This window comes from Dromaius novaehollandiae, chromosome 2, assembly GCF_036370855.1.
Source record: "Dromaius novaehollandiae isolate bDroNov1 chromosome 2, bDroNov1.hap1, whole genome shotgun sequence".
Lineage (NCBI taxonomy): Eukaryota > Metazoa > Chordata > Aves > Casuariiformes > Dromaiidae > Dromaius > Dromaius novaehollandiae.
The window spans coordinates 163948509-163972174 of record NC_088099.1 but is presented as its reverse complement, the minus strand read 5'-3'; the positions used below and the strand labels follow the sequence as shown (position 1 = coordinate 163972174).

Genomic DNA, 23666 nt, shown 5'->3' with positions numbered 1-23666 from the left:
ACATACAGAAAAGAGAATAGAAATGCCACTAGGCCTTTGGCTTAGTTGCCTGTGAGTCATAAATCACAAAACTCAAGTCCTGCATGAAAAGTTGGGCTCCTTGCAGTTCTGAGTCTGCAGTGCAGCACAAAAGGCTCCTTGGTATAGAGAGTGGAATACAAAACTGAATGTCCTTCTGCCTAATTCTGGCTTTCCACAGGGAAAGAAAATGCTCCACTTGCAGGAGCTTAGCTGAGTAATCCTATGCTGGATCTGCTCATCTCTTTCTCATTAAAATAGTTTCTGCATCATGTGTACATTGGTGGTTTTCAATCACTGCACTAACAGTAGCTAATATTCTGCTGGAAAGCGGTGCACTACCTTGTGCATCACTTACAGAAGAGGCTCCTGAGTTATTTTTACAAGCCGTGTGTCCTGTCTGATATACGAGGCTCCTGTTGGCTTTAAAAAGTCCTCGTGCCCTCACAGAATTACGAGCTTCAGTCCAATATTGCTGAAACCCCACACCATTTGCAGTGATGTTACTGGTCTGTCATTGACCTTGAGATGACTTCTCCTTTCTTTTCACTGAATTGCAGGGGGAGCCAGGTGTGACAGGTCCTGCTGGGCGCGAGGGGCCACCAGGGAAGGATGTAAGTGTACCATTTTGAACAGAAATGAATCCCCTGCTCCCTGACAAATGAAAATTTTCATTCGCAATGTTCCCCCCACTCAAGAAAAAAAAAAAAAAACCCACAGAAACTACAATAAAGGGTAAATTATTGCAGCAGTGCACAGGGAATGATTTGTGCAAAGCTCATTATGGTAACGAGGAATTAGAGGGCCTTTGTCACTGCTCAGCAGCTGACACTTAAATGTCAGCTATATCTTTGGAAAAGCGCAGAAAACTGTATTGTTTGAATCACAGGCTGTGCTGCATAGCGACGGGCCTGCTTTCTGCCACACACCTCTCTGAGCCATGCTTCATTCGGCCAAGTCCCATTGGGCCAGATTCTGTCACTCTTCCTCTACAGGATCTGTACCTTACTGCACAAATAGCTCCACTGGAATCTGAGAAATACCCATGGAATAAGACACTGCTGCTGAGAGGAAAGACAGACAGTATAACCGATCCTCTGACGTTATTCGTTTCAAATGCAGTCACGGAACAAAGCCCCAGGAGAACATAACTTGGGCAGGATCCTGCAATAGCTGCAGAGCAATGTGCCAAGTAGCTGACATGCCATTGCCATGGGACTTGGGGAGGTGGTTTCTCATTTGCACCCCTTGTATCACTGGAAAAATGTTATGCAGTAAATGGTACCACTACAAGGTAAAGTGGAAGACAGGCCTAGCTGAACCTCTCAGAAAAGGTAGAAGCAGGTCTGAAACCTAATTCAAGAGAGAACGAAGTAGTCAGTTCTTGAGAAGTGCTGGAGAATCTGTTCCTGAGAAATCCAGCTTTAAGATAACCTGATGCTAATGGCTTCTCCTTGCAATCACACTGCATTTGGTGAAGACAGACTTAAAATTCAAGAGGCTGGTCTTCCTCCTGCACAACTGGAAGGGAGTAGTGAGAGTTTTCTTTAATATTGTTTTCCCTAATACATGAGCAGAGCAATTTAACAGGCACCTTTTAAGATGATAATTTACTTGCCTCTGTGTCAGATCTTTCTCACTCAACAGAATACTTTTCTTCCTTTCAGGGTGATACTGGTCCCATAGGACCACAAGGTCCTCGAGGACTCAGAGGGCAGCCGGTGAGTTTTCTCTTTCAACAAGCAGGTTTTGAAGGGTACATTGTGTACAGTGAAAATATCCTAGATTCCACCTCTATTTGGAAGAAGAGTTTTATACAAGATTCAGGTGGTATTTGAGTAAAACATTTTACTTACTTTGAGAAAGATAGATCAGCATGATATTGCTAAATGGGTGGCATGGACTAATGGGTGTGCCAAATAGCGATGACTGCTGATTTGGGGATAACGGGTTCTGCCAAGACTGGAGAGTCAGAAGTGCTCATATTCCAGTCCTGTCTCTGACATTTCATTCACTTCTTGTATGGCCTCAGGATGTGGTTTGCAGAGGTAGACACTAATTGCAGGTGCCCAGTTTGAGATATTTGGGGTCCAATTATGATACTTAAAAATGAACCATTCATTTTGTCATGCCCTCTATTTTTTCTTCTGCAGAAAAGCTTAATTTTAGGAAAAGATTTTTTTTAATTGAACACATGTAGAGTTTTATTATGTCTCAAGTAGAGAAGTGGCAATTTATTTGACATTTCAGAAGTGTTAGTTGGGATGGCTGAGAAATTACTTTTCCTGGGCTTTTTAGTTCTCTCTTAAAAATCAACCTTTTTCCAAATTTGAATGCAAGTCTCAATTGCTGAACCTGTGTGCATCTTTAATATGTTGAAATAAGAGTGATTTCTTTTCCTTCTGGGAAGACAGGCTAGCGAAACAGATTCTACAACATGTTCCAAAATCAGGACAAAAATGCTGACTCAGCCAGCAATGCCAGGAGCTGGAATGGCAAGTCCCTCGGAGCTGGGACAGTAGGGGTTTAGATTAGACTGCAGGAACATATGGAGAGCTCTTGTGTCTAACTTCTAGTTTATCTCATTATTCTTGGACTGCTGACATCACTAATGAACATGTCGTGCCCCTGCACAACACTAGCAATGAATAAGAAGGTTTTAGGAGAAAGAAATTACCATAGCTCCAAGCCAAGCCATGTCCCTTTGGAGAAGAGATGCCTGGGTTTTTGGATGTTGGAGGGCAAAGTATCAGTTTCCCTTGTTCTTCATCTCATTAATTTCCTCTCTAATAAAGAGCATGAGCTATGATTTTGAATATTGCCGGTAAAAGGGCTGGTTTTTGCGGTCAGCTCCAGTGCAGTGAAAAGCACCTCTGCATGGTGTGTTGGGAGGAGAAAGGTAGAGGATGCAGAATTTCATCTCAACAAACTTTAGACAGTATAGATGGTCACCTCAGGTCCTTTTATAAGGAATGAGAAGAAACAAGTCCTTCTAAAGGATGATTTGACTCATTCCAAGTTTTCTGGTGTCAAAAGAATGTAATATGCATTAAGTCTTTGGAGCATGTGTTTCTCTCCATTCCCCCTAACGGCATGGTCTTAGATGCTTAAAAAGCAAGTGCCTGGCACCAGAAGCCTGAGTCAGATAACAGCTGTGAGAGGATGGTAGGCCTTTCCGAGGAGTGATTTCCAGGCCCTGGCTCAGTCCCTTGAGAGAGGAAGTTTTCTAATGCAAGAGGGTGTGGAGGGATCTGGAGATACCTCTCAGTCAGTGCGGAGCACTTTTATACTGACCTGGGAATTGCCAAGAGCAGCTTCGAAATGGGCAAAAGGGGATTGTCTGAACACTAGTGATTTGAAGCTGCCATAGTAGGTACAGCCACCCATACAGGAGGATCTCACATATGATAGGGATGAGGAGGAGGAGTGCTCAGTTTTCACGTCCTCTTCAGACTAAGGGATCAACATATCTCACTTCTGGTCCTAAGATGGGGTCAGCCATGCGATCAGGGATGCAAAAGTTACAGGGTCAGTTGAGAATTAGAGATCCTTACTCTGTAGTCTGCCAGGAGGAGGGGAGACTGGACAATGCTGAAGAAATCCCTTCTGTTGTGGAGTAAGTGGATATTTTTCATTATAGTATATTTTACTTCACTACTTATCTTTCGCCTTTTGACCTAGGGCAAGAATGGATCACCTGGACCTGCAGGAGAACCTGGCCCAGCAGGTAACCCAGTAAGTACCACAAAAGGACACTGATGCAGCAAGCAGCTATATCAAGGAGAGGTGACTGATGAAGTATAGGTGGAGAATATTGTGTAGCTGTTCACAGTCCTTCAAGTTGCCATATCTGAAGTTAGGGGCCAGTGACCTGCAAGACATTTCTGGGCCACAGAATCAGGGGGGCCATTGGCTGTGTTCCTGGAATTCAGCAGCTAGTCGGGTAATCATTTTTCCCAGCAAAAGCTAAGTGTTCACAGAAATAGGAAATGATTGATTACCTCGTATGAAGAAAAGACTGGCATGCCTCATCTTCATGAGTGGATTTAATTTTGTCAAGCAGAGACTGTGCAACCAGCGGAGAGTCATCAGAAGGAAGGAGAGGGCCTCGGGGTGTTGGCAAACTGCCATTGAGGAATAGCAGCAGTAGAGAAATCATTCCCAGGTGTTTTGGGAAAGAGCAGGCAATGGGCAGTAAACCAAGATCATGGAGCAGAATAAATACCCCAGGGGCCATCCTGTGTGGAAGAACAGCATAGTAATGAAGATCTGTAAGGAGGACAGTCAGGAAGTTTTTTTCCTCTGTTCTACTGCTGAAAATTGTTCAGGGTTCAGCAAATCCGTGCAAAGGAACCTTTGTGTCCAGTAGCACCTGTTGAAATGCTGAGCTTTGCCCTCTCTCTGCTCACCCAGACATTACAGCTTACTGGGCTATTAGATTCAAATAGAAACAAAAGCATAGCAAGAGGAGTTCGAAAAACTGCAGTGGGACTCATTCTTCTTTGTGTCACCCTTGCATAAAGCAACCTCAGCCAAACCATGTGCTTGTGCCCTGAGCACCTTTTGCCTTGTCACAGGACCTCTCTTTCTAAGCTGTTGCAGAGAAGCAAGCAACACCTTTTCGCATGGGGAGGTGATAACATGTAGTTGTATGCGGTGGGGGTGGCACAGTCTTCCCAACCTTTCTGTAGCCAAGAACCGATGCTGCTGCTTTCTTCTTGTCACAGCTTCTCCCTGCCTCTCTGGGACCTCTGCTATTGCCTCTTTCCCCTTGTATCACTGCTGTTGTCTTTTCAGCCTCCATTTCTTCTTCTTATCATGCCCACCCTCGTTCCCAACTCCTATTGCTGCTTATTGGCTTCCTGGGTTGATGCCTCCTCTTCGCCGGGCTGCCATGGCTCTGGGGTGCTCCCTGAGTGCCAACTGAAGGCAATTTTTTAAATAATCACTGTTATCACATTACCTAGACAGTCAGTCACCTGGGGACTCACCAGGCAGCTTTCTGCACAAACTCAGAGGCAAGGTAGCCTTTGCTCCAGAGGATTGACAGTCCAAAAATAACATAAGACATTGAGAAATGGATAAAGTCAGATGGATGAGAAAAAGGAAACAATGACATTGCTGGTCAGCAGAACAGACAGTGGTCTCCTCAGTACCTTTCTCTGGCATTAAAATGAATTCTGTCCCTTTCATAAACATTATTATGAGAAGTATTCTTTGTGCTGTACACTAGTCTGTTTATTTGCACTCTTGTCTGGAAATACACTAATTTCTCTGACAGCATATTGTGGTGTGACAAGCCAATATATTACATTTCTATTTGAAAAAAGGGAGACAGTTGTGGCGATATGGGTTTCTTTTCCACCTTGTGGACTGCTTCACTTCTGATGACTTTTAATCACAAGGACATTGGGTAACAACTGCCAGGAAACTTCTTTTGTACTCTCTATTTGACAATGCAAGTCCCACTTCATAGTACTACTTAAATCTGCATATGGAAATGCAATTCATCTCCTGATATCTCCAAACTTTTCTGGTTTGTGCAACGTCACAGGGCTCGGAGTCGCTGCGTGCCTGAACGCCATGCGCTTTGTGCCTGTCAGGTTTGTTGGAGCTCACTTTACAGCAGACAAGTTGAAAACAAATTTTACTCTAAGAAGCCAAAGTGTTACATTCTGAATTAGAAGATGGGCAACAACACTGTGAAAGAAAAGCTTAAAATAGAAGTAAAAAAAAAATAAAATCAATAGGAAATGGATCTGTTTCCTGAGCTGCCATTTAAGCTGCCGAGATTTGTAAGAACAGAGGGCAGGTTGGGCAGAATATCACAAAAGATAGGTACAGGGTGGGCGTTTTTTAAATCAAACATGGAAATAAGGGCAAGGGAGCAACTCAGTAGTTGTTTGTCTGTTAACTGTATTCTCAGATTTGCGCACTATGACCATCTGGGCTGTTCTCCTGTTGCCGTGCATCACAACTTCTCTGTGGCTGTAATGACACCTTGTAAACTGTGCAGCACAAGAAGTATCCAGCGAACGTACCTCCTATCACTTCCATAATTGTCACTTCGTTTTCATCTTTTCACAGGGACTCCACACAGCTTATTAATAATGCAGATGTGGTGTTTGCAATCTGCTTTTCTAAATGACTTTGTTCTTCTGTTCTTTGTCGTTTTGGGGAGTCCTGCTGCTACAGTGAAATTTCCCAGTTCCAATATGTCTGTAAATGTATGCTCTGGAAAAGAGATTCTGGAGAAAGGGCTGCTAGTATCTACTTCATTTCTGTCCTAAGGGTCCAAAAGGAAATAAAGGAGAAAACGGCAGCCCAGGAATCCCTGGTTTTGTAGGACCCCGAGGACCACCTGTAAGTATGTGCGGGGATGGATTAGAGCCACTAACTGCCTGGTTTTAAATGTTGGACTGATGAAGATGGGACACAGTCACCTTTAATTAGGTTAAAAAGCATGGGCATAGATCTGGCAGATCCAGAAGCCATATATTTTAGTTTCAAAGGAAACTGGACTGCAAAGGATAGCATTTTTCTTGTGTGCAAATGTCTGTAATCTCATTTACTGAACCAGTACTCATCAATCAGCCCCTATAATATGTGAATTTATTGGGCTGGTGCAGTTGTCTTCTTAATACAAGTATGAGGTGTCTGACTTACTCAGAATATCTCTCTGCATGAACCCCAGAAGAGCTATAATAATACAGGATACACTTGATATTTTCTGTTCAGAGGAAACTTCCTTTGTTACCATGAGCTTGACAGTTCAAGGGTCAGCAACAGAGGTTGCAATTAAAATATTCAGATATCTCCCAAAGTGATCTGAAAAACACCTGTACGCATGAAAATATTGCAGCCTCAAAATCCAGTATGTTGGGCCATTTTAGGGCTAGCAGAATATGCTGCATTCCACAAGAAGGATGGAAAAGGTGGATGCCAGGTAAATATTTTTGTTTCTGGCCCTGTTATGGCTTGAGATGAGATTTTAAACTTTTTCATGTGAATTTAGCAAAGCTGATTTTTTTTTCCTTTTTTTTTGCTTGGAAAGGGATTTTTTTGGTGAAAAGAGGAAAAATTAATTTAAAGCAGCAAACATGGTGGCCACTTAAAGCTGACGTGGCACTATGGAATACTTGAGTAAGTCTGCTGCTGTCTGATTTGGAGCTGCTGTGATCACACACCCCTAATTAGAGCATACATGGATGTAGGATATCCCTGTGGAAGCTGTTAAATGCATTTCCAGGTTATAGGAAAAATACCACCTGTACACACACATTAGAGATATGATCATATGTGTGGGTTGTAGATGGATTCTAAAGAGGAATTTTTCCATTCATGATAGAGGAAAGTCATCAGAATTTTAGCAGTTACTAGTTTAATGCTTGCTTTGCTTTTGCAGTGCAGTGCTTCAGGACTGCAGTGATAGTTTTTTTCCCTGAAATGCTAAAATACAAAGATTGTAGTGTTTTATTATCCATTGATATATGCAGGCTATAGGAAAAAAAATTAATAGGATGCTTATTTAAATTTACATAATTTGAGATAGTTGGAAAATACATGCAAGCTGTCAGGCTCAAAGTTGTTTTATTACAGGGGCTGTATCCATTATCTCGACTGGTGGTGATACCTCTCCTTACAGAATTTACTTCCTTTACATCTTTAGACTGCTATGGCTATAGCATTGGCACTGCTGAAGCTAAAAAAGATCGGCAGCATTTAGTAAATCAACCAAAGTAAAGTTTAGGCAACTTTGTGAAACATCCTTAAGAAAAAGGAACAAAATGTACTGAAAACAGGAACACATTTTCAATGAAACATATATCCTGATCTCAGCTGGTTCTGTAGAAATGACTAAATGCTTCCATTCATTTAGAAACATTTACATGATATATGCAGCTTTACTGAAAACGCATTTTAAATAGTAGGAGCTGCCTTTCCAGAACATAACCTATAGCAATAGTCTAAGAATATATAGTCTAAACCCACTGCTGTGTGACAGAACACTTGTGCCCTAAATGTAATTTAAGATTCAGGTTTATCAGCTAGTGTCGAACTTCTAACTCCTTGTGATGTTATGCTAAATTCACTCTTTGTATCTCAGGGAGAACCAGGAGAGAAAGGTCCTCCAGGAAAAGAGGTAAGAGTATTCCCAATTGTTTCAAAGGAGTACTTTGTCTCAGTAAAAGTGTCACGTATGCTACCTGGATTGCAGCAAACTGATTTTTTCTTTAATTGCTGATACTTGAGAGCAGGTAGAGAGCTCTCAGGGATCTGTGGGATAAACAGCAACATATTTTCCCCCAGGTCACAGGAATCATTGCAAAACTGTGGATAGCTCTCATATTCTCACCCTTATTTTGTTGCAGGGCGTACCAGGGAAACCAGGCGAAATTGGCTCCAAAGGAGAGAGGGTAGGTTGGAGAGCATCATTAGAGTTATTTTGTTCCTTTGAAATCAAGAGAGCTATTTTGGATTAGGGATGGGGGGAAGGGGTCATTCAAGAATGAAGTGTGGCCTGTAGGGATCTGCCATGCTTCCCCACCCTCCTAGCCGTCTCTTTAATCATTCTGCATCAGTAATAATTTGTAGATTGTTTGTAATGCGCCAGATGTTGTATTCAGTAACTTTGCCAACTCAGCTATTTGTGTTTCGCTGTGCTTGGAAATCAGAAGTTTGTCTTTTATTTTGTGGTGGTAACATTGGCCTTTTTCTGTTAGGGAGAGCCTGGCATCAAAGGTGAAAAAGGCTCTCAAGGAGAAAAGGGCCCTCCAGGTGATCCTGGAATACCTGGTCATAAAGGCCATCCGGGACTGATGGGTCCTCATGGACCTCCAGGAGACAATGGGCAAGTTGGACCTCCAGGTCCCCCAGGACAGCCAGGATTTCCTGGACCACGGGTAAGACTGGCAGATAAGAGGTTTGTCCAGTAATACTACTGTGATGGTGTGTGGTCAACAAAGTGCCTAAGAAAAGATCGTGGTAAAGCTGATTATAACATGCCCTTGCCGTGGTCTCTATGGGGTGGCAGCATTTTTATCTGCTATCTGTTGATAATTAAAAAGCAGAGCTATAGCATATCTTAGGGATGTCTTGTGGGGGAAAGAGAGCGGGGGGGAAGGGTCCTTCTGCTAAGTGAACTTTAACTGAATGCCTATAGCTACTTCTGCAACCTTCTGATGCAGCATGTGACTAGGATCTCAAACGACTGACTTATTACAGTTTCTGTGGTGTTTTGCAAGATGAATGTTATTTATAAATTCTAATTAGAGTTATAAAAGGAAGAATTCTTCCAGCATAAAACTACTGCTATACGGGTAGCATTGCCTGTAATAGGCTAGTTAATGACTTCTGTGTGTGGTGATGGACTGAACTTCAAGAGGGCTGTGCAATTCAGACCTTTGGCGAAGGCTTCCGTTCCCTGACTCCTGATACTCCTAAAGGCTTGAATCAGTCTGCGTGACTCTGACCATGAGTGCCTGGAGTCTGAAACAGCTTCTTTCTATACGTGTGTTAATGCATAGTTGTTCATATCTCCATATGTCTTTCTTCTACCTCTCATTCGGTTGTTATGAGAGACAGAATGCTGAGCTGCGGAAAGGTCACTGGTTTATTCCTGGAAATTCTGGAGTCAGCTCACCAGAATTAATGAAAACCTATTTTAGTTCAATATTATTTTTTTCTAACAGGAAACAATACAGCCATCGAGAGTGCCTGGGGGTTATGTATATAGAAGCATGAGAACAACTACTTACCCTAGTGAAACCACCGTAACAATTCTGAGGATGAATTCTGTCTTTTGAGATTACCTTGGGGGGGATGAAACAGTAAAATAACCTCTGATGTAAAGTTGGATAAATTTTAGACAAAGCATTTCTTTGTTTCTCAACAACACAGAGAGATTTGATGAAATCCAGTGATGATTATGGAGACATAATGCAACTAATAGGGTTAAAGCTTCAAAAGATACTTTTTTAAGCCTTTAGAGAATGCTGCAGTCATATTTACTTATTAGGATATTCACTAAAAGCTATCACAAATGGTTAGTAGCAATGACAAAGTCATTTCTTTTGTCACCAACAAACATCATTTTATCATGCAAAATCTCTGTTGGGAAGAAGGCAGCAAATGGATGAACTTTGTAGTCTATACTTATCAGCAATGCTATATAAAATCTGTTAAAACTGGAATGTCTTTTAGCTATTTAGTAAAACCTACAGTTCTTAATGAAGAGTAATTTCTGATTCAGAAGACCCCACAGGCTTTTTGTAAACATAGAGGAACACACTCTGCATTCTTGTACGTTAAAAGGAGTGAGGGAAAAGAAACATTTTCATGTGAATGGTTTGATCTGAGAAGAATGTAGTTTTTAGTTTGACCAAAATTGTCACAAACTCAAAGAATAATTTTAGCCAAAAAAATGAAAGTATATTTTATGTGAAACATCTCACTTCACAATTTTTGAAAGAGAAGTCTGAGCTTGTTGTTTCAAAATGGTTGCACGTTAAAATATAGCTGACTTTTTTCTTTAAGTTTACAGAGCATCCAAAGACAGAAGTTTGGTTGCTCTAAACCCACTTTTTGTTTTCTGGGAAAGCCCCAACCCAAAGTGTTCTCATTCCAGCCTGCCAAACATGCTTTCATCAGTTTTTCAGTTGGATGACGCAGAGCTGTTGTTCACATAGCATTGAATGTTGAGGGAATATTACAGCTGCTTGAAAGCATTGTTGCACAGAAGAGCTGAGAAAGGAGCATGAAGGATATTGTCCCTTGGAAGGCTGGGTAGGGGGTCTAGGCAGGCAGATGTACTGACTCACTCTATATATCTTTGAGCCACATTGTCTTCCACATCCTCAGTCTCCCTTCAGTATCCTGAAATCAGGCAGAATCTTGTATTTGCTTGGAGGAATGGGCATCGTATGAGCAAGCTGGATTTTGTTGCCCCTGAGATAAAGGTTGTCAGCGATCGGTGTTTATACCAAGTCTAGATACCAGCCTTACCCATCGTGGGAATACACACATCTCTCTGCGAGGAAACGTGCAGAGAAGGGCGGAAAGGAGCATGCTGTCCCCTGTGCTCTGGTCGTGCAGAGGGTGTCTCCAGATTCGATTTCCATCGCTTTTCTTATTAATGTATAGGAGGGAGACTTTCTCGAGGAAGCAGAGGGGGCCAGTATACCAACCTGGACTCTGATCATGCCCCCCTCTTTCCATTTCTAAGTCTTTGGCATGCCGGAAGCGTGGCAATTTTGGATGTTTTGAGTTCCTTAACATTCCCCTTCTTTCAAGCAGTCCCTGCTGCAGCCCTGGGTACACAGTAGGTTGAAGGACTGCAACCCACTAAGCCCTTCATTGAAAGCTTCATTTGCTCCACGGGCTGTGATTATTATGTTTTGTTATTACTGTGATTATTACTCCCCAGGGGGAACCGCCGTCTCTGGAGACTTTGAGAAGGCTAATCCAAGAGGAGTTAGCAAAGCAGCTAGATGGTAAGTGATCAGCTCTGGGAAGCCAATAGGTTGATCTGAGACTACAGAAGATGCCTTCCTTAGCTCTGGTTGTGTAATTGGCACTTGAACCTCTCCTGCTTGTAGAAGGCAATGTTGAGACAGGTCTGCCTGGAAAGAGATGTGTAAAATGAAATGTATTTGGCAAGCTTTACCATTCCCCATGCTTAAAGTTTCTAGCAATAGTGCAGGCGCTTTCTCTCTTCCTCAGGCCAAAGCCATTGCCTGTGCTAATCACATCATGGCTTTTTGCTACTGAAATAGCTTGGTTGCAGACTCATTCTTGCAGGTGCCTGGGCTGAGATGGTAGGAAAAGAGAAGCTGAAGTTAAAACAGGTTCAGCTCTGGAGGAGAAAACAGAGTAAGAGCCCACAGAAGGACTGTGGGCTCTGGTAAATGTGCTTTTTAGGTCCTAGCTGGAGGAGAAGTGGTTCTGTGACATCCCATGCACATCTGTATGGGGAGGAATGGATGTAGTCTGCTGCTTTTCTCAAAGTATGTGAATTTAGGGCCACTGCTGACTACATCTGCGATGAACTATAGTGTCATATGCTGAGACCTCCTCATATAGCTCTTGGGCAGCTGGAACATATCCATGGTCATTTGCCTCCATGCTAAAATTGTGGTGAAATGGGACGATTCATTTGAACAATTTTACTTCCATGCTGTCAGACTTCAAACCTCACCCCAGCCTAAAAGCTATTGAGAATTTGGATCAATGAAGAGAACATAGAAAACCCTTTTCCCTCCCTTCCGTAGGATGTTTTTATGGTTCTGAATGTGTTTTAAGAGCTCTCTATGCTGCTCCATGTTTGAATCTGGAAGAAGCAAGTAGTGTGCCTGCATGGAAGTGAGAGAATATGCTGATATGGAGAGCTGCCTTAATTACAATTTCTGACTTCATAGCCAGAGATGGGTACATTAGGTTTGACTTCAAGTGTGTAGCAGCCCAGAACAGAAAAGAAATGTTTCTTTATACCTGTAGCATTTGCTCTGTGTAGCAGAAGCAGTGAAAATAGGTGCTTCCTTTCAAAGCAGTTCTGATTCAGTTCTACAGACACCCACCACTGCCTATACAAGTAAAGGAAAAAAAAAAAAAAACTTCTGCTCACTCATGGACAGCAGGATGAGAGAAGTATATAGGGTTAAGGATAATATTCAGAAGAAGGCTTAAGCTACTAAGCAATCAGGTTGAAGTAGCAAAGAGAGTCAGGGAGGCAGCATTGATGGCTTATGGGGAAGGGCTGTGTCAGGACAACAAATTAGATGGCCCTGTAAAGCTGGTCTTTGAAAATGCATGGGATTTACTGGGTGAGTAGTTTTGGCTCTCTATGCACTGACCTTCTAATCTAAACAAAAAAATCAATTTCTTCACAGCAAAGTTGGCCTACCTCTTGGCTCAGATACAGCCTGCACATGTAAAAGCATCCCATGGCAGACCGGGACCTCCGGGTCCCCCTGGGAAGGAAGGACTCCCAGGAAGAACTGGTCCTCCAGGAGAGCCTGGCCGGCCTGGACAAACTGGATCTGAAGGGCCACCTGGACCGATGGGTCCAAAAGGTGAGCGAACCTTAGTTTGTTTAGAAAATCTGATGAGATGTATCTACCGCCCACACTTCAGTGCTGGCACTGAGTGGCAGAAGGAGCATGTTGAGGGACAGCAGTTCTGGTGGAGATCTGGGAAATGGAGCAGACTGAAAAGGATATTGTTCTGTGTATTTTTAAAGGAAATAGTTCTACTTTTAATTGTATTAGCCTTTTTATTCACTTTTCTTTTTGTATCTAAAAATCATTGTTTCTGAAAGTCTTTTTTTTAACACAGCCATCCCATAGCTTCCCAGATATTGGAATATCCTAGTATTTCTTTAGGTTAAGTCTAAGTTATTGTCACAGTTTTGTTTTGCTGTGGGTAGACTTTATTCAGATATGAGCTTTGGTGTCTGTCTCTCCTGTTTGTAGTGTCTGGGTGGTCCTCAAAACCTGTGTGTTAAAAGCAGCAGTTTGTTCAAGCATAGAGGTTGTGAATGTGATCAGCGATTGTAGGGGTGTGTTCAGCCTCCAGCCAGAATTGGAGTGGTGCGTGTTTTCATCCCTGCTTTTGTCCCATCTCAGAGGTGTGATATTAGGAATTAGTTTTTAGTAATATTAACTTCAGTGTGGGTAGAAGACGTGTTGTAATACCCTTTGATTCTGTAGATGATGGTTATCAATTCATTTCTTTTTGTCCCCTTTCTACAGGAGAAAGGGGAGCAAAGGGTGAGAAAGGAGATACTGGTGTTGGTCAACGAGGTGAAATAGGTCCTCCAGGAATTCCAGGTGAGTTTATTCAGAAAGCCCCCCAAACCATCATCACTCAGAACAGTTACAGGGACAAAGGTATGTTAGATAGACTGTCAGGGTAACATAAATATGGTATAAATAATTTCTGTAGCCAGTAGCCCAAAAGGAAGAAATAAATCACTAATATCCCATCTGGCCACCTTTGTTTCCCCAGTCTGACTGACAGGTACAATGATCCAGCTCAGTTACAGCTGGGTTAACTGACCTTGGGTATACACCCAAAGTGAGGTTTTAATTCTCACTTCTGGATACACAATAAAAAGCATTATCTGCCATTTTCAGAATCTTACTGTGACCAAACTGAACCCAGAGATGTGGGTAGCTTCAGAAGTTATAAAAGGTCAGATCCAACACTTGTGTCTCAGGCAGACAGCTAGTGCTGTGTCTTCACTGACAAAACAGCAGCAAATATGTTTTGTTTGTTTATAATTTGCAATTAGAGATCATTGATTAGTTTTGCTTTCACCCTGATTTGTTGGCAGAGGACAGTACGGGAAGCATTTCGTAACTCCATGGGCTGTATTTGGCATGCAGGCCCTGTAATGCCTTAGAATAATGGTGGGGCCGCTGTGCTTCGTACAAATCAGTCTTCTCCCACAGTTGGCCCCTGCCTCAAGCTTCCCCGTGCTCACCTCCTTTCTGCTAGGACTATATGTCGTTAGTTGGCCAGTGCAGCTGCACCACTCCAGGAACAGGCTGGCAGAGGAACAACGGCTGCAGTGGAGTTGTGCAGCCCAAGGAGAGGCCCTACGGGGTGGAGGACTTGCATTCAGAGGAGCCACGCTTGCCACGTGCTTGTAGATAGGTGCAGGCCACATCCAAATCTGGAAGCTGAAGTCCCAGTGTGGCTGCAGTGCCATCTCCTGTGACGCTGCACGGCTGGGTCAGCCCCACGGGGTGCCACTCACCAAAGGTGTTTTGCTTTTGTTCTAGGCCTCCCAGGGGAGCCTGGCTATGCCAAAGATGGGATGCCAGGACCACCTGGCCCTCAAGGTGAAGCTGGGGTGCCTGGCCTCATGGGCCCACAGGGACCTCCGGGAGCCAGTGGACAGTGTGACCCCGCTCAGTGTGCCTACTACGCAAGTCTGGCTGCCAGGCCTGCCAATGTCAAAGGGCCCTAGTGTGCGGGAGGTATCCCCAGACTTGTTTTTAAAACTTGAATTCAGCAAGCCTGCCAAGAGCTGTCAGATGTCTTCAACTGTGTTTCTTTCATGGAGGCCTTCTAGGTGATTAAAGCCAACAAATGCTGCCGGTCGGTCAAATTATTTTTATTATAATTATTATTATCTTTGATGTGACATGTGGCTTTGTTTTTGTTTTCTCTAACATCAGGGCATATTAAAACATTAAAAATAATTGTTTTTCTTTTGAAGAGCGTGAGATGTTGATGCATCATATAGCTGCTTATGCAAAACCATTCTGGTGCCAAAATTTTTGTCTTTTATCTGGTTAATTCTTTCCAAAGCTTTACCCTTCACCCTTAAAACTCAGATTAAATCCAGCACGGTGCAGCCCAGGGCATTAGCGGTGAGGCACAGGCTGACTGAAGGATTGCTGATGCTAACTGCAGTCCATGTGGAGGTGAGGCAGGCAAGGCCACGTTGGGGCAAAGATCTCCAACTCATTCAGCTCAGAATGGACAGTCAGCTATGGACAGGCAAGGCACGTTTCCCAGAACAGCCCTGTTAAATTTAATGTTCTTCTGCATATAAAGGACAGAAATTTGAATCCTATAGCAGCCACTTTTTATGGGACCATGAGGGATCGCACAGTAAGGCCCGAAGAGACCACAGAGAGAGTCTAAATCTTCTCACTGTTCCCTTTGCAAGAACTTCAGAAGACAGAGGGTTTGTTCCTATCTGCTGGGGTTTATCTTGCTGTCAAGGAGATGCCTCTGCAAAAAGCCACAAGGTTGCCCTCTGTCAGCTCAGGGATACTGAATCCCTTTTTCACTGTCAGTACAGAGACAGCTCCCTTTTCATCCAGCTCTGCTTCACCCAAGAAAATTAGCCAGTGTAGCATAGAAAGTCTCCTGGCCTTAAAAATCTCAGTGACCCAAGACCCAACTCCACTATTTATGATAATCCATCCACCAGGATGATAACTTGGCAATGCTGTGTGTTAGAGGGTGTGTGAGAGGTTGTGGGCTGGTCTAGGAGAGTGCCAGTCTCTGAAGGGATTCAGAGCAAAGAGGCATCAGAAACCCAGTGGATCAAGAGAAATTGTGTTGGAGACTGAAAGCAAAAAGTCAGAAATGGGCCCTTTCCCCTTATCAGCTAATAGCTAAAATCAACGTGGGAATGCAATGAGAAAAATCAAAAGGGGATGAAGCCTGAGAAGAGCTTCACAGTAGGCCATTTGTCAGTCTAACCCTCTGGCTGAGACATGCCCCCACACAAAGGGATAGATCTGGGGGGTCATCAGGCCTTGGCCATACGTGCCAGCAAGGCAGCTGCGTCTTTGAAACTGTTCTGCAGTCAGCAGTTTGTACTGGGAGATCGAAGTGATGAACCTAATACAGACACCAAGTGCTGAAGGTGTTTGGAAATCTCATCAGGTCTTTTAGAGAAAGAAGTGAGACACCCTGTCCGGCTGGCACATTCACCACATGGCGCGGTGCTCCCAAGCTGCCCAAACTGAGCAGAAGTCACAGCTGTCTGCAACCATCCCAGAGTCGGACCTGGTGGCTAAAGCCCAGAGCTAACCATTTGCCAGCCTTGGAGTCTCCTGCCATCTGGTAGCAGATAACAGGGGCCTCCACTTTACTGAAAAATGGAATTAAATAACATGTTCACATGGCAGGGTTAAAGAAAGTCTTTCCTATGTAGATCTCAATGGTGCTATTTCCTATGCAAATAAACTGTCTGATTTGATTTTGTTGTGTATCTTGCTATGGAAAGACCAATCAAAGTGAAAATATCATGAGGTGAAAAGCTTACTGCTTGCAATTAACTCTCAACGGTATATCTGTTATTGTGCTGCTTCTTAGGCGAACTTGCTATATTTCACTATTAGGCAAGCATATTTATCACATATTTAAGAGCACCATGCTTCCAAAGTCTTGGCTGAGGGAGATTTCATCCCTCCAGTGGTAATGTAGAACAGGTTTCCTGCCCCAGAGATACCTCCCAACAAGTCACGTAGTAGCATGAGCCATGATTTTGAATAAATATGAAGGCAATGAGCAGGTTTTGTAGAGATCAAGCATATTAACTGGACCATGTTAATGTGATATTTAATTCCTGTCATGACAGTAACTCCTCAAATTTGGTACATTGTCTTTTAGCATATACGTTTGCACATGTCAAACATAACGTAGGCAATACACTCAAGAACACCATGGAATGGGTAAATACATAACAATGTTCTTGTTAAGAAAATTTCAGGATCTTTTATCCCTCTGAGATGGTGCGGTGGAATCTAATTGAAGATTTGGGGATTTTCTGGAAAGTCTTTTGGAGCTATTGCCAAGAGACTGTGTTAGGAAAATGAAAGGCAACCTGCATCTTTAATAACGATTGAAAGATCTGAGTGAGCAAGACGCGGACTAGAAATCTGCAACTTCTCCACCCCAAAAAGGGAACACGGCCTAACTCCTTTTGCTCTAACATACCCTGGCATATAGTTACCCATTCAGTCTGCTCTAGAGGACACCCTTGATTGTCTCTGTGCTCTGATTTTAGTAGGTACTATTCCCTGCTTTTTCTTAAAACTGATTTCTGGCCAGTTAAATAGCATGCACTCAGTGTAATTTTTTGCTAGTGAGAGCAGTTCAAGAAACATATTGCAGACCCAGATCAGGACTGGTGCTAAGAGCCCCTCATTCAGTAGGGATATAGTCATCAGAGGGACTTTTCTATTACCATCACATCTCATAGAAGTGAGCCCTATGTGACAGTGCTCAAAAAGGTAAGAAAGGAATATGTATTTGCAGGATTAGTGCCCTACGAATCCAGGCACCACAAGCTGCAACAATTTTTGCCTTAGTCTGTATGCAGATATTTGCAGTCTTTGGAAAGGGAGCCTGAGACTGCTTTCTAAATCAGATCTGCCATCTGGGCAGAGACTAAACCTACAAGTACAGCCCCGGGCATGGTCAGAAGCTGCCCTCCAGTAAATGCACGTGCCTTTGTGCCTGCGCAGATGATTAGGTATGGTGGGAGAAGGCTTAGGTGGCAGATAGCCATGTATTACCTGTCCAACGCCCTGCAAAGCAGCCACGCAGACAGGAGGTAATGGATCAGGGCAGAGACGTGGTTCACAGCTTCTCCCTCTAATCAAGCTTGATTAAGGGGAACGTGGCTTTTGCATCGCGATAATTCTACCTTTGCAATAAAGAGCTGGTGCTTCCTCTTTTTTTTTTTTTTTTTTTTTTTTGGTAAGGTGCCTTGAGGTCTACCAGAGTGATGCAGCCAGTGCAGGAGAGTGTCAGTTCACTGCAGTAAAGTCTATTCATTGAATCTCAAGTTTAAACCCAGGAATCCATTGATATTTGTTGCTGGATTTTTCTGGCTGACCCTGTGGTAAGAGAGGAGATGCCGTCAAAATTGTGTTAGGGAACCAGGCAATGTATTATTTACAGATTACAAAGGTGCTAATGATATATGAGTTTTATGGTGTCACAGGTCTTTTTTTTTAATTAAGTGTGTAAATTATTGCAGTTGTAGCAAACAGACCATTATTCCTTTTTTATTTTTTTTTTCTGGCCTGTCAATAAAAATGCAAAAATCATTTGGGGAAAATAATTTTGTGTGTTAAATTATTTAACAGTTAATATTTGCATTTTAAACTGAACTAACTTCTTTTTGGAAGCTGTAGCTGGAAATGAATTATTTTCCTTCTTCACCATTTGCGAATGGCTCTTTTCATTACAGCCTCCTGACCCTGTTTTACTGACCCATCCTTTTCACGCTTCTTGTTATTAATATGGGAGAACTAAACTGCTTCAGGTTGAATTCTGTTCTGCTTCTTTATTTGGAGATGTGTAATCAAAGCAAGACTACTCTGTTCAGAAGTAAAACAAATGTGTGTTGCTGCTGCAATAATAAATGTTGCAGCAGCGGCCAACCCCAAGCCCTGTGCTCTGACCACCAAATTGGCTGGGAGATGAGCACAACTCTGACATGCTGGGCAAAAAAATCCCTACAGAGAGAATTTACTGATGGCTCAGTTTTTTCAGGTGGAAAGTGGCCAGGCTCTGCCCTGCCACAGACTGTGGAGCAGGACTTGCTGCCAGCCATGGCTGGGTAACACCCTTTGAGAGTCTGCTGGGTGCCAGAGATACCGATGGGACTGGTAGATACGATGTTAGGACCTAGCGGTGGAATGGCAGCAGGTGTCCTGAGGAAGATGAAGTAGCACCTTGAATGACATAAGGTGCCTGCGTCTGGGTAATCGAATCCTGTGCTCCGTCTTAGGGTGGGATTCAGTGTCAGGTGATGGCACCTGCATTTAGGTGGCTACAATGTGAGCTGTGGGGCTGGGAGAGTAGTTGAGGTCGTCCTAAAGCAGTCAGGTGAATCCCTATCTGTGCTGCCTTGCCTGCGTTAACTGGAGCTCCACTGACCAGGATGGGAGCCTGCTGGTAGGTGTCTTTATCCCACCGTTACTGATTCAGGTTCCCACTGAGCTGCTGTGGGGATAAACACGCTAGAGATGATGAGGTCTTGGTGCTATGGGAATGGCAGCCATACAGCTCAGAGGGAGATGGACAAGGTTATGGCATGAACCTTGACCCTATCACCATGTCCTAATGCCCGCTGCCAAGTTCGGTAACTGTCTGAAGCCTGCAGGGAAAAACACAGGATCCATAAGAGTCTGGATTTTACTTTCAACACCCTTATAACAGGTGAAGTTGAATTAAGAAAAGGGAGCCTGCTTAGCTTCACGGGTCTGGTTTAGACCTAGAAGTTACAAACATAGATTTTTGCCTTCCGACCTGTGAAATGGAAACAATTTATTAGAAAAGCATTAAGACATGATGAATATGAAACTGTAGTTGTCAGAGTTGCTTTACAAAGCAGATTTTCATTGTAAGGGCTAACTTCTGAATCGATTGCATAGCTTGATTCAGTCCTTGTTCTGGCAATATTCAGGCTGGAGTTAGTCTGAACTGAGAATGAGAACATGCTGCTGGGTCTCTAGGGATATTGTGCACTGAAAGTGTGGGCTCTGTGTTGTTATTTTTCATTTTGGATCATGAAGGTTATGGAGAAAGCACAAGGGAACAATTTGACAGGGGGATATTAATCATTCTCTGAAGTTCCCGAGGAGGAAGCAATCAGCATCAGGGCAAAAGACGCTCTGCAAGTCAGAGCAGAAAAGGACCTGCTGCCTTGGTAAAGGAAAGCCCAGGGTCAAACTCTAGGTGTCAAAAAGTGCACAGGGATAACAGTGCCCAACACCAGAGTAACCTGTCTCTGACCACAGCTTTGGCTCAGCATGATGTCCTGTCTGAAAGACTCAGGTTTTGACTGGAGAGCGAAGCCTGTTTAAGCAGAAGGCAGACACAGCAATTCAATTTATTTCACAGGACAGATGTATTTGAAAATGTGTTTTAAGAAATTTACTTTTTTCCCCTTAAGTGCTGTGGGGGATGACTTTCATTCAAGTCTGAAATGGCTCTCATTGCAGTAACTTCTTTAGAGCTCTCTTGATGGGTGCTGAGTTTGAGTTACTTTTATAGTAAATTGTGAGATCTGTCATTTCTGGTCAGAAACTTCCCCTCGCAAGTGAAAATACCACTTTTCCTTGGCTACTATACTCATCTCAGGTAAGTATTTTTTCCAAGTCATTATGCCCATTCTTCCTTATGAACAATAATCAGACTTTCTTAAGTCCTGCGAATCGTTTCTTGTAAAATCTCTACCTTTTCTTGATGAAGCCAGCACAGCCTTCAGAAGGCATTGGTGTGTGGGTGGCATAAATGGTGACCCTGAAGAACAGGGGCAACCACTCTCAGTGTCCCCAGGACCCACGCACACCATTGCTCACTCAGCTTTGATAATGTCAACTTGGTACCTTGTGCCAGGTCCTAGCAGGAAGCAGAGCAGGCCTGTCTTTAGCCATCAGCATCCCAGGAGCTGATAATGTCAAAGCAGCATCGCGATGCTACTGGACAACAGGCAAGTGTTACTGTTTTCTCTTACAGATGGTGAAGATGAATCTGAGGGAAATTCAGGGCTTGATTTCAAAAGGGTTAGAGGTTTTGCGCTTCCAGTCCAAATGAGGAGTGGAAGCCAATATGCAGCAGCTCTGAAAGTCTGTTTTTCAGGACTAAAGCCAATAAAGCTCAGGAGTGACTAAAGCCCAGACGGTTGAACTATGATCCCGAAATTCTCTGGTCAGCTGTTTCTGGACTGAGGGCTCCGAACACTTACTGCCCATCTGTGTGTCTGCACTCAGTGCTGAGACATAGGCTCCCCTGCAAACTCAGCACTGTCCTGGGCTGAGGATATCAGAGCTAAGCTGGCTGGGAAGGCAGAAGTGTCCTCCCGTTGAGAGATTTGACCTGGTAGGTCTGCTTGGACTGTACCTACAGCATGCTGTCTTCTGCCTCTAACAGTCTGCAGGAAGGTGTGGAGATCCCTTTCCTTAAAAAGAATTTTAAGTGGTTGTACTAAATGTCTTTTATTTGAGTGCTTAAAGGATTAGAGCATGAAGTAAAAGAGGTGGGTTTCTCAGCCTGAGGCTACACCTACAACCTACAATTTTCTCTTTGCAGGAAAATGTCCTGCTGTCTACATAGCATGCTGTGCTGAATAGCTTGGGATAAATAAGGCGCTTTTCTTCTCTCCTCTCAAACCTATGCCAGTGAGGAATAAAAATTTGCTTTTAAATATGCCAGAGCCAGTGTGGCACGAGAGATGATATTTGCATGGTGCAGAAGTTCATAGGCTTAGCCAGAGGAAGAAGGACCCCTGGACTTTGAAACTAGTTCTTTGTTGTATTTGCTTAGTGTTAAAGGCACAAACTGTCCTAAAAGTAGGACCTGTTCCTGGCTCCCAAGTTCCAAGCCACCCCCTAGGAGTCTGTCTCCCTCTTGTCCCACCTACCATGTGCTTCATCTACCCAGCCCTGCTGCTTTCATTGCAGTCTCCTGGGGTGGACCAACACGCTACCAGAGACCACCAAATTTCTCAAACAAGTGCACCCTCAGCACATCTACCAGGTAAGAGCTGTAAATGAGAAGGATTTGAGCACACTGCTGGTAAGCACAGGCAGAAAATTTTTGTTTCACTTTCTATGCATAGATATTTGCCACCAGCCCACTTAGTTAAACAAGGATTGCAGCCAGAAGAAGCAATGTCATAGACTGGGAACTGGGTTTTGTGTACACTGCAGTGCCAAAAGGGGAACACCTGATCAAGGGAGAATGGCAAATGTTTGCTCAATGGGATGTATCTGAGCAACCTCAATGCTGTGTATGTGTGTTTTTAATGTGCCTGGCAGAATAAAGCTCACGGAGGGCGAAGAACCTCAGAGGTTGCTCATGGAGGGTGCAACACTTTGGAAGTGACTGTCCTGATCTCTGTTCAACTGGCTACATTTCTGGTGGAAGAATGAATGCAGCTGCCTCCTTCAGATGTGCAGCTACAGGCCCTGATCCACTGTGGAGGTACCTTACAGAGCATGATCCAAAGTATGAAGGGAAGAAGAAACTCAAGATTTCAGGCAGAGAGCTAGCATCAGTTCCCACACAGCTCTTTGGCATGGACCAGCTGCAGGTCCTGGAGATGAGTCCCGAACGGGAGAGCTGCCTGAGGTACCGCATGGAGCTGCTGCCCCGTGAGATCAGCCACCTGAAGAACCTAACCCTCCTTTACATGGACTCCAACAACTTGAAGAAAATCCCTGCTGAAATTGGCACATTGAGTCACTTAGAGAGGCTCACTCTCAGCAATAACAGCCTGAGCTCTCTGCCCCCAGAAATTGGGGCACTGCGAAGGCTGCACAGCCTTCACCTGGCCAACAACAGCCTTGCTGAGCTGCCTGCTCCTCTCTGCCAGCTGAGGAGCCTCACCTTTCTGGACCTGAGTGACAACAAAATAGGTACAATCCCCCCAGGTATTCGGCATCTGGCGAAACTGGAGACTTTGCTACTGCTGTTCAACTCTCTGGAGAAACTGCCAGAGGAGGTCTGTGTTTTAAAGAATCTGCACACGCTTTGGCTGGGAAACAACCATCTCCGGTCCCTTCCAGCAAACTTTGGTGAGCTGGTGAACCTGGACTGGGGATACAACTACTGTTCATGCAATTTTGAGGGCAATCCACTGGAAAGTCCTCCCCCTGAAGTCTGCAGCAGAGGCCCTGAAGAGATCAGAAACTATTTCTCATCACTTCATGACACACAGAGAGAATAGATAATTGATGTCAGTCCTCCTGAAGTGACTGGGATGGGCTTATTCTATACCAATCAACAGCACAAGCAAAATGTGTTTCAGATGGAAAAGTCTGGTCTGCTCACTCTGTAGACCTCTAAAGCTTCCTCTCTGATGTAAGGTGATTTCTCTGGCTATCTTTATGACACTAATATGGAATGGTGCTGTATAGATTTCAAAAATTATTTCAAGGACAACTATAATCTTATTATTATTTATAGTTGCATAGGAAATGTAGCCAAAATATTAAGTCTGAGGAAATGAATAATGTCTAATCTGAGAAGGCAGAGTCAGGTAAACACATGACAGTATATAATACTATTTGTCTGTGCTCTTGGTCAGTGCTTGAGTCTGAATTTGAACTAGGTGCAGGCTGAGCTTTACAGAAGAGCTTAAGGCTAAAAAAAAATGTGCATTT

The 23666-nt window shown here is 43.6% G+C and overlaps 2 protein-coding genes across 2 annotated transcripts in view; both read left to right on the top strand.

Moving 5' to 3' along the window:
- Window positions 1-16741, top strand: part of COL22A1 (collagen type XXII alpha 1 chain) — a 236601-nt gene extending 219860 nt beyond the window's left edge. The window contains exons 55-65 of the mRNA XM_026113713.2: window positions 579-632; window positions 1686-1739; window positions 3700-3753; window positions 6310-6381; window positions 8126-8161; window positions 8391-8435; window positions 8742-8921; window positions 11444-11510; window positions 12906-13088; window positions 13767-13844; window positions 14802-16741. Coding sequence (XP_025969498.2) covers window positions 579-632; window positions 1686-1739; window positions 3700-3753; window positions 6310-6381; window positions 8126-8161; window positions 8391-8435; window positions 8742-8921; window positions 11444-11510; window positions 12906-13088; window positions 13767-13844; window positions 14802-14989 — 1011 coding nt within the window. The 3' untranslated portion in view covers window positions 14990-16741. The remainder of the gene's footprint in view (window positions 1-578; window positions 633-1685; window positions 1740-3699; window positions 3754-6309; window positions 6382-8125; window positions 8162-8390; window positions 8436-8741; window positions 8922-11443; window positions 11511-12905; window positions 13089-13766; window positions 13845-14801) is intronic.
- A 5588-nt stretch (window positions 16742-22329) lies between these two features.
- LOC112991272 (leucine-rich repeat and IQ domain-containing protein 4-like) lies at window positions 22330-23230 on the top strand. Its single transcript, XM_026113634.2, has one exon. It carries the CDS (start codon window positions 22430-22432, stop codon window positions 23228-23230), a length of 801 nt encoding a protein of 266 aa, XP_025969419.2. The 5' UTR covers window positions 22330-22429.
- Window positions 23231-23666: the final 436 nt, after the last annotated feature.